Genomic DNA, 14,777 nt, shown 5'->3' with positions numbered 1-14,777 from the left:
ACTAGGACTTGCCGATCGTATGGTCGGTGGTTCGAATCCCCGCGGCGGGGTCAGCTCCCATTGTTCGGTCCCAGCTCCTGCCCACCTAGCAGTTCGAAAGCACACCAAGTGCAAGTAGATAAATAGGTACCGCTTTATAGCGGGAAGGTAAACAGCGTTCCGTGTGCTGCTCTGGTGCCGGTTCGCCGGAGCAGCTTCGTCACGCTGGCCCCATGACCCGGAAGTGTCTCCGGACAGCGCTGGCTCCCGGCCTCTAAAGTGAGATGGGGGCAGAACCCTAGAGTCTGTCAAGACTGGCCTGTACGGGCAGGGGTACCTTTACCTTTACCTATCTGGAAAGTGTTCAGATGCACTTAACGGACAGTGAAAATCTTGCACTCTGTACAGTCCCTAGGGTGAAGAGGCACCGTAGGGTAGAAGGATTTGTTAGCTGGCATGACTTAGGGGCCAGAGTATAGAATCAGCAGGATCAGGTGGTAACTATTTTATGGACTGTACTAGAGAAAAATAGGAAACTGAGACGAGAACCAGGCCAAACCCTTCTTTGCACCATATTCTTTAAGAATGTATTTTTTCCTCACCTGCCCTTTTTTGGCAGCACACCTCATCACCCTTATCACAAAAACCATTGCCACTTGATCATGCTGATTCTGTAAAATGGCCCTCAAACTCAATTAAAAAACCCCCCCACACAACACGTGTTGCACAGGTCATGCATGTCCTGTTGATTTTATATATGCATTGCTATTATTAACATTTCTCTGCTAGGTGCTTGCAGGTAACCTGTATGTGACAAATCACTGCTGTCCTTGCAGTTTTGAATGGTGACAGGAGCAGATGGCGGCCCATGAGAGCTGGTGAAGAACTCTGCGGGGATCTGCTTGATCATTAATGTCCACAGTGAACGAAAGGGTTCTTGTACTTCATTCAGGCATTACAGAAAGTGGGTTCCACATTTTGGCTGCTCTGTTGCCTCCCGGCTGACCCCCACCCTCCTTACTTCCTGCCTCCTCTTCATCCTGCCACGGAGGTCAACCTTAGAGGGTTTTGTTTTTCAGGTAGGCCCTTCTCAGTGGAGCTACTTTGGCAATCCACTGGCTTGTAAGCTCCTTGGCTTCTTCCCATTTGTAGCGAGGTGCATAGCCAAAATCCCGTCGAGCTTTTCTGGAAGAAAAGCTAAACGGGGTATTGACCAAGGTCACAAGGTGAGTATTGATGCGGGGAATGTATCTGGCAAAAGGCCGGAGTAAGAAACTCACAATCTCCAGCAGCAGACTATAGTAATAGAACATTGTCAAGGGCATTGGTAGTTTGGGTTCAACACCAAACCCCAGCTCCTTGCTCAGCTCGTAATTTAAGTCCGAATAGCTCATGTGGGGAGTGTCATCTGTGATGTAATAGAATCTTCCTCGGATCCGCTTGACCTTTTCTGGATCCCGCATGGCTTTCGCCACTTGAATGTGAGCCGAAGCAATGTTCCCTACGTAGATGGGATTTACGAGAGCCTCCTTCCTAGATAGCCTTACAAAGACATTATTGTTTTGGATGCTTTCATCGAGGTGGCCCAGAAGGAAAGGACTTCCTTCTCCAAAGATGTACGGGGACCTCAAAGCGCACGTCACAAGACTGCTGCCATCTTTCAGCGGCTGGCCATCCAGCTGCTGCACCAATTTCTCCGCTGCTCTCTTTGATTCAGCGTAAGGAAATTTTCTGGTATCGTGGTACACTGTGTCTTCATCGCCATCAACAATGGGGTCCCCTCTTCTGTTTGGACCCATCACTTCAATGCTGCTGGTGAAGACAAAATACTGGACGTTGTTCTGGAAGCAGGCATCCAGGAGCAGCTGTGTACCTTTGCCAAAAAGAAACACGTTAGCAAGGCTGGCTCAGGTTTTGCTATCAGAGGTGGAACAATGAAAAGGACATTTCCCCACTCTCACACACATGCCTTCTGCCATTTTTAGCAATGACCCAAACCCACCAGCTCACATTGCATTGTGCCAGGCTATCTTTGTAAAGAACTGTCTGCATGAAGCAAGGTGGCAGGTGTTCCCTGTGAACTAAAAGCCTCTGTAGCTCCTCCCCAGCTTATCTGTTAAAGTGGGTCTACTTACTACACAGCATTTCTGGAAATTTTGACCTGAGGCTTAATTTGAGCCCCTTTTCAGTTCAGTGTTGTCCTACCTCTCATTCTGCATAACGTACATCAGTGTGCATAAAAATCCCTCAACGTGTACTAAAACACACCAGGGAACGGCCTGTACTAAACCATTCTCCCTGATGCACTGGTCTTCTACATGCAGGGAGGTTTCTTTTTAAAGAAAAGTGGTTATTCAAACATGCAGTCCAGCCCAGAATCCACCGACTTCAGACTAGTCCCTCGTTTTGTAACAGGAGCCTCTTACATAGACGGTGGGTTTATGGGAGCATTTCATATCAACGTTTAAATGTTCATCGTGCACTAAGCATCTGCAGCTGAAACTGCAGTGTAAAGTGGAAGAATCTATTCTACCATCTCAGGACTCTGCCTCTGCATCGCTACCTTATTCTGCACTGTGTCACTCTAGCTTCCCAAGAACAGCTCTGACAGGCTGGGGTGGGGCTGTGTATTCCTGACAGTGCCATGGAAAAGAGACAACAAAGGCTATATTGTGTTGTAGGACATTAGCAGGTGGCAGAAGGGGGCCTAGGAAGCAGGAGGACTCATGGCAAAAGGCTGAAACAATATTTGGCCTGTGTGTATTGCTTGTGATACCAGGCCACCCTCTCCCAGAGGTTGTTGCTGCTGCAACAGAAACCACCTTCCCTGCTCTGAATTTCAGCTCCCTGGGGACAGGCTGTGGTTGGTCAGCAGTGAAGGAAAGACATTTTCAATAAGCAGCACATATGGTTCTTCATTGGTGAACTATATGATGATTTCCGCCAGCAATTTCTAGATCAACTCTGCATCCCCAAATGGAAACCAGAGTTGGAGGTCATACATTTTCTATTGCTGGGGAATGATCAAGAGCTCACCAAGTTACTGGCTAAATATCTCTATTTGGGTTTTTTGTCGTCGAAATACACTGCAGACGTCTGATCTCCCTGGAGACCAAGAGATGTGATGATAGACCCCCCTGCCTTCTTTCTTTTAGCAAATGTTTTGTGCCACTGGGGAAGTGGTAATTCTGTATTGATTTGGTTTGGATGTTCGTATGTGATGCCAATAAAAGGTTTGGTCTGAATGAACAGCACAAATCACCTTGCTGAGGTCATTTCAATCGTCTTGCAAAGGTCCCTTTTCAGGTGTCTCCCACCTGGATTTCCCTCTGCACAACCCAGTCTTACCTTTTGTGTTGACATCCCAGAGTGTCTGTTTGTCTATATATCCCAAGACGTCAATGAGGCAAGCTGTGTGGATGACAAGAGACACACCTTGGGTAGCTGTGCGGAGGAACGCTGCATCCCGGATATCCCCTTCGAGGATTGTCAGGGGAGTTTTAGTCTTCAGTTCTGGAAATTATGACATCAGACAAAGGGGTGATCAGTTCTTTGCCTCTGTGGGTTCACTAAAGAGCAGGAGAATCCCTACCGTTTAATCTATATCAAGGAGCAGCCAAAACAACATGTTTCTCAGGACTTTGGCTATGTATATAAAGGTAAAGGTAAACGTTCCCCTGCCCGTACGGGCCAGTCTTGACAGACTCTGGGGTTGTGCGCCCATCTCACTCAAGAGGCCAGGGGCCAGCGCTGTCCGGAGACACTTCCGGGTCACGTGGCCAGCGTGACATCGCTGCTCTGGCGAGCCAGAGCCGCACACGGAAACGCCGTTTACCTTCCCGCTGGTAAGCGGTCCCTATTTATCTACTTGCACCCGGAGGTGCTTTCGAACTGCTAGGTTGGCAGGCGCTGGGACCGAGCAGCGGGAGCGCACCCCGCCGCAGGGATTCGAACCGCTGACCTTTCGATCGGCAAATCCTAGGCGCTGAGGCTTTAACCCACAGCGCCACCTGTGTCCCGGCTATGTATATACTTGCCAACAAAGGTCCGCATAGTAAAAGCTATGGTTTGCCCAGTAGTGATGTATGGAAGTGAGAGCTGGACCACAAAGAAGACTGATCGCCAAAGAACTGATGCTTTTGAATTATGGTGCTGGAGGAGACTCTTGAGAGTCCCATGGACTGCAAGAAGATCAAACCTCTCCATTCTGAAGGAAATCAGCCCTGAGTGCTCACTGGAAGGACAGATCCTGAAGCTGAGGCTCCAAGACTTTGGCCACCTCATGAGAAGAGAAGACTCCCTGGAGAAGACCCTGATGTTGGGAAAGATGGAGGGCACAAGGAGAAGGAGACGACAGAGGATGAGATGGTGGGGCAGTGTTCTCGAAGCTACCAGCATGAGTTTGACCAAACTGCGGGAGGCAGTGGAAGACAGAAGTGCCTGGCGTGCTCTGGTCCATGGGATCACGAAGTGCTGGACACGACTAAACGACTAAACAACAATACTCAGGGCCGGATTTAGGTTTGATGAGGCCCTAAGCTACTGAAGGTAATGGGGCCCTTTATATGAGCAAACCAGTGATCTTTTAGGGAGCAGGCAGGGCCCATTACTTACATCATAGGAGCCTACACAACACAAAACACTGTTGCTGTATGTAGGTTTTATTTTATTTGCTTTTTATATTTTGGAAACGTACATCCAGGGTTTTTTTCCCTTTAATTTTTTGGGGGCCCCCAAGAGAGTGGGGCCCTAAGCTATAGCTTGTTTAGCTTATATGTAAATCTGGAACTGTATATACTATACCTTGAAAGCACATTCTTTCCCTCAAAGAATTCTGGGTGCTGTAGTTTGTTAAAAGTTGCCGGGCATTGTCACTCTGCAAGAGCTAAACTACAGTGCCCAGGATTCCTTTTTTTTAAAAAACACTTTTATTTACACATTTCAATAATTTTACATTCATTTTAACATTTTTAAAACTCAACTTCCTTCCCCCTCTTTCTGTGGTTCCTAATTTTTTTTTATATTTTCTGCATATTCTGAATTAACCATTTAGTCATCTACTTTAAATGTATACTCTTATAAAACGGCAGATTATTACCACAATCCTGCCAACGTTCTTATTGTTTAGTTTGTTTGTAAATATTCAACAAGCCATTTCCATTCATTTTTTAAAAGTTTGTTATCTTGATTTCTTATTTTTCCTGTAAGTTTTGCCATTTCTGCATATTCCATAAGTTTTTGTGTCCATTCTTCTTTTGTTAGGACTTCTTCTTTCCATTTTTGAGCAAATAAATATGATTGCCGCTGTAGTCACATACATAAATAAATTTCTATAAAGTTTGGGTAGTTCTGTGCCCAGAATTATTTTGAGGGAAAGAATGTGTTTTAAAGGTATAACGTATATGCAAACTGTATGTTAGAGCCAATAAGAAGTACCGGTAAATGATTCTAGCTGACTTAAGCCTTTTCTAAATCTGTGCTGGGTTATGACACATCTCTCTTCAGTTCAATTGTATGTATTTTCAAAACGGGTGTGTGTGTGTCGAATTGCCCATGGTCAGTAAGAGATGCCCTTGTGGGCAATATGTCCAAAGGGGGGGGGGGACAGAGTCCATGATGTCTCAGCACTTTACTGCACACTGAAGAAGGCAGAAGGATTCCTGCCTCTTTTTTGAATACTGGTCTTTTTCTTAAAAGCTCATTTTTCTTGCATGACTAACATGACCTTGATGTAATCTCAAGGATTCTGTGGCCATGCAGCTTGTCAGCTGGAAGCCATAGGGGCATTGAAAGCTGCCCTCCACAGCTCAATATTGACCAGTTACAAGATTTTTATTAAAGTTTTTCACAATACAGATACAGTTGTACCTTGGAAGTCGAATGGAATCTGTTCCGGAAGTCTGTTCAACTTTCAAAACGTTTGGAAACCAAAGTGCGGCTTCTGATTGGCTCCAGGAAGCTCCTGCAGCCAATCGGAAGCCCAGCTGCACGTACAGGTTCCAAAGAACATTCGCAAACCGGAACACTCACTTCTGGGTTTGTGGTGTTCGGGAGCCAGAATGTCCGAGTACCAAGGCGTTCAGGACCCAAGGTACGACTGCAAGATAAGATAAGATAAGGACTAGCAAAAATACAGGCAACTCCCCATTTGCATGGGGGTTGTGTTCCAGTATTGTGCATGTCAGTGGTTATGCATAAGCCCATTACACCCCCACCCTATTCTGTCCCCTTTGGGGGCCAAAAGTGGCACACATATTGGCAGTCATGCATCAATCAGACTTGCACAAAATGGTTGCCAGAGTCCTCTCCTAAAGGCAATTCTCAGCCCCCACCTCCCACAGAAGGTAGCAGCTGCCCCCCAAGCTCTCATCCGATATCCTTCCTTTCTCCTCCCAGCCTCTCACCCTGGGAGACCGACGATTACCCTGTCCACCACCCGGAGCCATCCATCAGCCATCTACCACCCCTTTGAGTACACAATCTCTGGATTTTAACAAATGTACGACTTCACAGAAAAGAAGAAAAAGAAGAGAAACAGAAAAAGGAAAGAAGCAAGAAGTGAGGAAAGACACACAGAAATTGTCAACGCCCTGAACCTCAAATTGTCTACAACGAAAACAGTCTACAACTGTAATTGACCTGTATGGAGGATTTGAAAGAGACACTGAATGTTGCTTTAGTTAATTATAGAAAACCTTTTAATATTTCCTGAACTGTTGCTGCTGCTGATATTCAGGGGACAATGGGAAACTAGTCTGCCAGTGCTCTGAAGTCACTCAATTGCGCTAATTTTTAAACTGAAGATTTCTCTGTAGAGAAATATATGAGCAGCAGCCACAGGAGGCCCTTCCTGCCTTTCCTAGGGCAATAACCAAAGGAACAGTTGTCCCTTATTTACATCTAACTTCTGAGGTTTATGTGTGTTGCCCTTACACCTAATGCCCCTGGTTTTTATTTTTCGCTCTGGATTGGTGCCCACACATGCCTGCCACCTCCTAGAGACCACCAGCCCTGCTCCCAGCACAGGCGCACATGCTGGAAAAACTCGCATAGCATCTGAACATTCATCTGAGCATGTAAAAAGGGAGACATCATTCAATTCCAGTTGTGGAAGCCCATCTCATATGTTCATCTGAATACCTGCAAGTTGTGGAGATACAGCCTACTCCCAATGAACATACATCTTATTTTAATGAATTGACTTTTGCACAACTTTTTTTTACAGAGTTTTTTTACAGTTTTACTTTTACAGAGTTATGACTAAATACATTAAACTGTTTATGGAGATGGGAGACCAGAGGCATACCAAAAAACGAACGTGTTTGCATTAGGGGATGTTCTGAAGTAGAGGACCTTATCTTGCACTGTTCCTTATATAATGATGCAAGAAAAAGATTTTTAGCACCTATAATGACAAGGTCCCCTGGCCAGAACCCCTCCGACATGATTTTATATCTCCTCGCTGACACAGTTAAGTACAGCCCACTCAGGTGTTTGCCGGAGACAGTGTTTCTGACGAGGCTAAAGGCAGTCTGCAGGGAGCGCCCAGGTTTGCAAAGAGACAATTGCAACCTTATGCCAAAGTATTCCTGTTCCACAGTACAACTGCTGCCCCACTGCTACCCCATTCTACCATCAAAGAGCAATATAAAACAGACAACGACCCTCATATTAAAAAAAAAAAATCACACCGTCAAAATATTAACATGAAACAAATTTAACCATCCCCAAACAGAAAACTAAACCAGTGAAGAAATATCAGGCCTTTTAAAGAACCACAGTTTAATGACGGGGCCTGAGGCACCTTGCTTGGTGATGGGCAAACACCTCACTAACCAAACACATTCCCTGCAGGTAGAAAAGTGGCCTGTCAGGGCGAAGGATCCCAGTACACTCCTTTCCTGAGCACGCTACCTTTCTATGTGCATCCTGCGAGCTCCCACCTGTGCTCTGAAATGTTTCAGCTCATGCAACACCTCAGTAAGTGAGGCCACCGTCCCAAAATGCCCCCCCCACGAGATAACCCTACAATCTGGATCCTCGCACGTCTTCTCTAAACTCCAGATCTTCCCCTCCCTTCAGAAAACAAACACAGAGGAACTTACTTCCAAAACGCTGGAGTGTCTCAGGGCTGAGGGCTTTGTCCGTGGCGCGGACCTCGGCCAGTCCTTCCTCTTCCTCCAGCAACTGGCAGACGATCCTTTGACCAAGGAACCCACCAGCTCCGGTCACCAGGCATTTCGTTCCTGCCAAAGACATGGTGGAGAAGCTGCAGCAGTTGACCCAGGACAGCGCTTCCTTCTGAGAGACGAGGAGAAGGGAACAGCAGAGCTTAAAAAATAACAAACTCAAAAGGGATGACCAGATTCAGGTACCACTATTACTAGAAACTCTAAGAAGTTAACTGCTCAAAGAGACAGCAATGATTAATGATTCCTACGATCTCCTCCCTTGTCTGAATTCCTCAGGACAGAGGTGGCAGCTCAGGGTTGTTGCTGTTCCTGCCTTCTCACCTCAACCTCCTTTTATTCTCTCCCCCGCTTCTCTTTGCCTCCCTCAGATTGGGTAGCACACCCATGACGTCCCTTTTGATGCAGCCAGCTCTCTTCCCTCTTCCTCCACCCACGGGGGGGGGGAAATCCTCGAATTTATTTATTTATTTTTAGAAAAAGCTCGCACAACTGGTATCGCTTGCGTCTGGGTTTCCCCCCCTCATGCATTTGTCCCATTCAAGAATTACCTAATGGCCTCTTGAATGGATGGCAGAAGAGTTACTGTATTTTTTGCTCTATAAGACTCACTTTTTCCCTCCTCAAAAGTAAGGGGAAATGTGTGTGCGTCTTATGGAGCGAATGCAGGCTGCGCAGCTATCCCAGAAGCTAGAACAGCAAGAGGGATTGCTGCTTTCACTGCGCAGAGATCCCTCTTGCTGTTCTGGCTTGGGAGATTCAGAATATTTTTTTTCTTGTTTTCCTCCTCCAAAAACTAGGTGCGTCTTGTGGTCTGGTGCATCTTATAGAGCGAAAAATACACTACTTCCAGTCTCGCAGAAGGGGGCCAGCACCCGATGAGAACAGATAACAACTCTGGCTTCATCAATGGGCTGAACAGAAAAATAGCACTGGGAAAAGTTCACGCAACCGGCAGCAGAATCAGGCAGTAAAAGCCCTTCCATGGCAGCTTCCAGGATGTATCGCCTGAATATTTGCTCTTGTTTTTCAAACAGACAAAAGAAAGCACTCGTTTAACTAGCATGTCCTGGAGAAAAGTTCATCCTAGCTTTCTCCCAGACATTTTTTCCCCCTCCAAGTGCATGGGATTTCTTTTAACAGAAAAGAAACAAACCACCAGAGTGTGTTTGCTACCCTCCACCTGACACACACAGCTGCTGTTGTTTAAAATGGTATAATGCAGTAAACATTTTACCATTTCAGTTCAGCAGATAGTATAAACGGCCCTCTCATTTTAAAGACTACTCCTCAGTTGTTTTTTCGTCTGCTGCTTTGGCAAAATCAAAGCAATGCTAGCTTGTAGCTCCGTTTGTAACAAAAACTTTAAATAATGCATTTAATTATTGACTTGCCCCACCCTCCGGCCCTAGGAGTCCTCATAAGGGAGCTGGTCCTGGAGGAAGAACTGTGAGAGGAGAGACTCCACTAGGCAAGGCTTCCTTCTACCTGCCTTGCCCCAGTACAATACAAAATAGAATACAAAAACAAGGAAAGCAGTCTTACTATGCAAAATTAAGTAACAATTATGGAATCATAGGATTTTTTTAGAGCTGGAAGGGACCTTAAGAATCATCTAGTCCATCCCCCTGCAATGCAGGAATATGCAGCTGTTCCATAAGGGGATTGAACCTGCAACCTTGGCGTTATCAGCACCCCTCTCTGACCAACTGAGCTATGTAGAATTATAGAATCATAGAGTTGGAAGAGACCACAAGGGCCATCGAGTCCAACCCCCTGCCAAGCAGGAAACACCATCAGAGCACTCCTGACATATGGTTGTCAAGCCTCTGCTTAAAGACCTCCAAAGAAGGAGACTCCACCACACTCCTTGGCAGCAAATTCCACTGTCGAACAGCTCTTACTGTCAGGAGGTTCTTCCTAATGTTTAGGTGGAATCTTCTTTCTTGTAGTTTGGATCCATTGCTCCGTGTCCGCTTCTCTGGAGCAGCAGAAAACAACCTTTCTCCCTCCTTTCTTAACATGTTTATGTTATACTCAAAGTTGCAGACCTGTGTCCTCATTCATGGGAGCCAGCGCCATCAGAACTTACTTCTGAGGGGGTGGGCATGTGTAGGATTACATGGGTAATTTCAAAAATCCAATTTACGAACACCATATGTTTTTCTGCGAAACAAACCCCTCTCTAAATGTTGGCACCTTTGCAATATGCGCAATCTGGCAATGCATTGGTTGTACAGTGTGGATGTGATCAGAAAAATAAAGTTCACTTATGGATATTTACTCTAAAGTAAGTGCCATTTACGCCGGCTCCCTCGGCCAATAAAGCGAGATGAGCGCCGCAACCCCAGAGTCAGTCACGACTAGACCTAATGGTCAAGGGTCCCCTTTACCTTTACCTTTAAGTGCCATTTTAGTGGGTTGCGCTGTGGGTTAAACCACAGAGCCTAGGGCTTGCTGATCAGAAGGTCAGCGGTTTGAATCCCCGCGACGGGGTGAGCTCCCGTTGCTCGGTCCCTGCTTCTGCCAACCTAGCAGTTCGAAAGCACGTCAGAGTGCAAGTAGATAAATAGGAACCGCTCCGGCGGGAAGTTAAACGGCGCTTCCATGCGCTGCTCTGGTTTGCCAGAAGCGGCTTAGTCATGCTGGCCACATGACCCGGAAGCTGTACACCGGCACCCTTGGCCAATAAAGCGAGATGAGCACCGCAACCCCAGAGTCGTCTGCGACTGGACCTAACGGTCAGGGCTCCCTTTACCTTTAAGTGCCATTTTGTTCAGTGGGTTTACTCCCTTGGAAATGGGATTGCGGTTGCTGGGCTTATGGACTTTGCCCTCCTCCCCTTGTGATGCTTTCTCTGCATCAACCTTGAACTGTCTGCTGGTGGCTTATCTGACAATTGCAGAAGACATCCAGAACTCCTCCTTGCGTACTGCCTTTCGGAATGAACATTTTCTCCCCCGCTTGAAAATACATGGAATTGGGTGTCAGAGGGCACATTTTTCATGAAGTGCGCACCCGTTTGGCTCATTCCTAACACTGACACAATGCAAATCCAGCACCCAGATTCACAGTGCAGTGTACCCAGAATTCCATGTCGACATTTCTGCAGTTCCCCAGTTTTCAGCTATTTTTTCTTTCTATGCTCTGTGCCTTTGTGCGTACGTTGTTTTAGAATTACATCTGCTTCAGAGTTGAAGGATATTGGGATATAAATACGTTAGATAAATTGTATAGACCCTGAACTACCCAAGATCAAACAAAAGTTAACAAGGCCTCTCCGCTCTTTGGAGCTAGTTAATTCGCAGAGCACACAGGAAATTCTTCCAAAGATGCCCTATTGACCTGAATGTATTGTGCAACAACACAGTGATGCTCCCAAGGCACATGGTTCATGCCAATGGGGCATGCGCAGAATGACTTCGTAGCACATAAGCTTTGTTAAGCTGCTTGCTTTAGCATTTGGTAGAAGGGTTGTTGTTATTTAGTCATTTAATCGTGTCTGACTTTTCGTGATCCCATGGACCAGAGCATGCCAGGGCACTCCTGTCTTCCACTGCCTCCCGCAGTTTGGTCAAACTCATGCTGGTAGCTTCGAGAACACCGTCCAGCCATCTCGTCCTCTGTCGTCCCCTTCTCCTTGTGTCCACCATCTTTCCCAACATCAGGGTCTCTTCCAGGGAGTCTTCTCTTCTCATGAGGTGACCAAAGTATTGGAGCCTCAGCTTCAGGATCTGTCCTTCCAGTGAGCATCCAGGGCGGATTTCCTTCAGAATGGAGAGGTTTGATCTTGCAGTCCATGGGACTCTCAAGAGTCTCCTCCAGCACCAGAATTCAAAAGCATCCATTCTTCGGCGATCAGCCTTCTTTATGGTCCAGCTCTTTATGGTCCTGGTAGAAGGGTTACCAAAATGAAAATGTGCTGGCTGCACGGAAATAATCAAGACTTATGTTGCTCAGCATAGATAATAATCAACCCCCACTGTTTTGGTCTTGCTTTCAGTATGGGCCGTACAGCATGGATGGTGTTGGACAAATTTGCCCCCTCGGATCTTTTCCCAGATGGACTCTAAGTAGGAGAGAGCCTCAACTGACATGACGGCCCCATCTTTATACGAGTCAGGGTGGCTGTCCATCAACAGATAAGGCTTGGTGTCATCAGCATATTGATGACAACCCAGCCCAAAACTCTGGACAATCTGGGCAAGGGGGCGCATAAAGATATTGAAAAGCATCAGGGAAAGGATTGCGCCCTGTGGGACTCCACACACCAAGGCATGCCGCGGCAACAACTCCCTCCCTAACGCCACCCTCTGTCCCTGAGCTGAGATAAAGGAGCGCAGCCATTGTCAGACTGTGCCCTGAATCCCCACATCAGCAAGGCGGTAGTCCAAAAGTTCGTGATCGACCATATCAAAGGCTGCTGACAAATCTAAAAGAATCAGCAGTCCCGACCCGCCTCAATCCAGCTGTCTACAGAAATCATAGGTTAGGGCAACCAAAGTCGTCTCAGTCCCATAACCGGGGCGAAAGCCGGACTGAAGCATTCTATCAATCATTATAACCACACTATAAACGTGGGTAGATTTTGAACTTCCGTTGACTTTAAGCGCCCCACCCTCTTTTAGCCAATGGCCTACTTTGTACCAAGTGAAAATTGCGGTTACAGAAGCAGATGAGCAGATAAGCAGATAGCTTGCTCGTTTCTTATTTTTCATTGATCTGCATTGTTAGATTATTCATAGGAAGGGAATGGCTATATGATTTATTGTTTGTCAGCTTTGGCTATTGGCTTTCTGTTAGCCCTGTTTTTATGGTCCTATCACATTTTTCCTACAGATGGCAGGGCTCAGGAGAAGAACCTGAAACCTCCCTTTCCAATTTCAAGATTGTGTTATGTGCTGCCATGGACGTAGCCAGGGTTTTTGTTGGGGGTGCAGAACTGTCATGATTGGTCAGTTTGTTAAGTATTTCTATTGTTTCACTTGATCGGGGGGGGCTGCCCCCCCAGCTATGCCCATGTGTACCGCCATAGCCAAGCCTTACTAGTACATTCATAGCATGTTACAGGGAAATGGGTTGAATGGCCTCATCTGATGTTCTGCTTCAGTGACCTGTGGTTTAGCCAGCAGGAAGTGAAAATTTGTCTCTTGAGAACTAGTCCATTTTGTTCTTGAGCTTCTCTCTGAGATCACTCTTGTTTGTCCTGAGTGTTCGTGTCCTTCCCTTGGGCCCTTTCTGCATGTACTGATCTTGTGGAGAGACTCATGGTCATGTAGATAAGACATGAAATAACACTACATCAGCCAGTATGACAGCTTTCAAGGCCGTTCACTCAGCAGCGTAGCAATACTGCATCACAATGACGGAAGTTGCTTTCCTGGTTCAGCAGGGTGTGCTGGTTCAGGGGGGAGGTTACCGTGGGGCGAGGTCCAGGACCTGAGTTGAGGGTCGGCAGACAGTCCTCCTCGGGCGAAGCGGGGTCCACAGCGGGAAGCCGGGCAAGGACAGGAACTCTGGGGGAAACAGGACGGTGCTGGCCAAAACAGCTCATCAACGACGTTGCTCCTGCAACCTGGGACCGGGCTGACTGGCCTTTATCTTCTATGAGGCCAGGGGCAGCCCCGGCCCCCAGGAGACCCGCCTCTCCTGGCCTTAAGGCAAGCACTCCTCCTGGGAGAAACCAGTTCCCTTCGCCTCTCTGCTCTGAGCCTCTGCAGTTCAGGAGAGGCTGAAGGGTTACTGGGCCCAGGGGGAGACTCACCTGTAGGCACTGAGTCCTCAACCACCTCTGGAGCCAGAGTGGATTCACCTGGTGCCTGCTCCTGAGGATCCGGCACAGGTGCAGGTGCTTCAGAATCAAGGCCCTGCCCCAGTTCAGCCGGCCCTGGAGGCGGGGACTCCTGTGCAGGCTGGGATTCCTCCGGTTCAGCCTCTGAATCGGATTCCCAGGCCATCACACAGGGTTTCCTTAAGTCACGAGGGAACATGCTAGAGACTAAAAAGGAGCGCAAATATTCCTTGTTTTGGCATCCGTCTGTTTCGAGAGACAATGGAGTGCGCCTCCAAGGTGAAGTCAAACAGCTGGGTAAGCAGCATCAGAGCGACCTCCCCAGGGCACAAGCCTGGGCAGTGTTTGTGGAGGTCCTGGGCTGCCCAGATGACAGGACCACCCCTCTCAGCCTCACTAATGTGGCCCGAAGGAAAGCAGAGCAATGGTTTGACATCAGCTTGGCTGCAGGAGTTGCTGGAAGGAGGTTGTGATGGCCTGGGAATCTGATTCAGAGACTGAACCTGAAGAATCCCAGCCTGTACAGGAGTCCCTGCCTCCAGGGCCGGCTGAGCCAGGGCAGGGGCTTGAATCTGAAGGGCCTGCACCTGTGCCGGATCCTCAGGAGCAGACACCAGCTGAATTCACTCTGGCTCCAGAGGTGATCGAGGACCCATTGCCTGCAGGTGCTCCTCTCCCAGCCCCGTCAGGGGAAGAGGAGGTTGCCTCTGGTTCCAGTAACCCTCCAGTCTCTTCTGAGCTGCAGAGGCTCAGGGCAGAGAGGTGGAGGGAACTAAGTTCTCGCAGGAGGAGTGCTTGCCTTAAGGCCAGGAGAGGCG

The 14,777-nt window shown here is 47.5% G+C and overlaps 1 protein-coding gene and 1 long non-coding RNA gene across 2 annotated transcripts in view; one reads left to right on the top strand and one right to left on the bottom strand.

Moving 5' to 3' along the window:
* The window catches only part of LOC310835334, a 364,886-nt gene that overhangs the window by 261,375 nt on the left and 88,734 nt on the right, over positions 1–14,777 (top strand). The window lies entirely within an intron of this gene.
* HSD3B2 (hydroxy-delta-5-steroid dehydrogenase, 3 beta- and steroid delta-isomerase 2) lies at positions 700–8,706 on the bottom strand. Its single transcript, XM_083719518.1, has 3 exons — positions 8,085–8,706; positions 3,328–3,492; positions 700–1,852 (listed from the first exon to the last, which is right to left on the bottom strand). The coding sequence occupies exons 1-3, from the start codon at positions 8,236–8,238 to the stop codon at positions 1,038–1,040; spliced, it is 1,134 nt and encodes a 377-aa protein (XP_083575644.1). The 5' UTR covers positions 8,239–8,706; the 3' UTR covers positions 700–1,037.

The sequence above is a fragment of the Podarcis gaigeae genome, assembly GCF_964106915.1.
Source record: "Podarcis gaigeae genome assembly, chromosome: 17".
Lineage (NCBI taxonomy): Eukaryota > Metazoa > Chordata > Lepidosauria > Squamata > Lacertidae > Podarcis > Podarcis gaigeae.
This window is presented reverse-complemented; position numbering and strand designations above follow the sequence as displayed.

Excerpts from the sequence above, each read along its gene's own strand:
- HSD3B2 (XM_083719518.1), bottom strand. The coding sequence starts at position 8,238 with ATGTCTTTGGCAGGAACGAAATGCCTGGTGACCGGAGCTGGTGGGTTC. Across the intron at positions 3,493-8,084 it reads GACACTCCAGCGTTTTGGAA|AACTGAAGACTAAAACTCCC; the intron begins GTAAGTTCCTCT and ends CATAATTTCCAG. Across the intron at positions 1,853-3,327 it reads CTGGGATGTCAACACAAAAG|GTACACAGCTGCTCCTGGAT; the intron begins GTAAGACTGGGT and ends TTTTTGGCAAAG.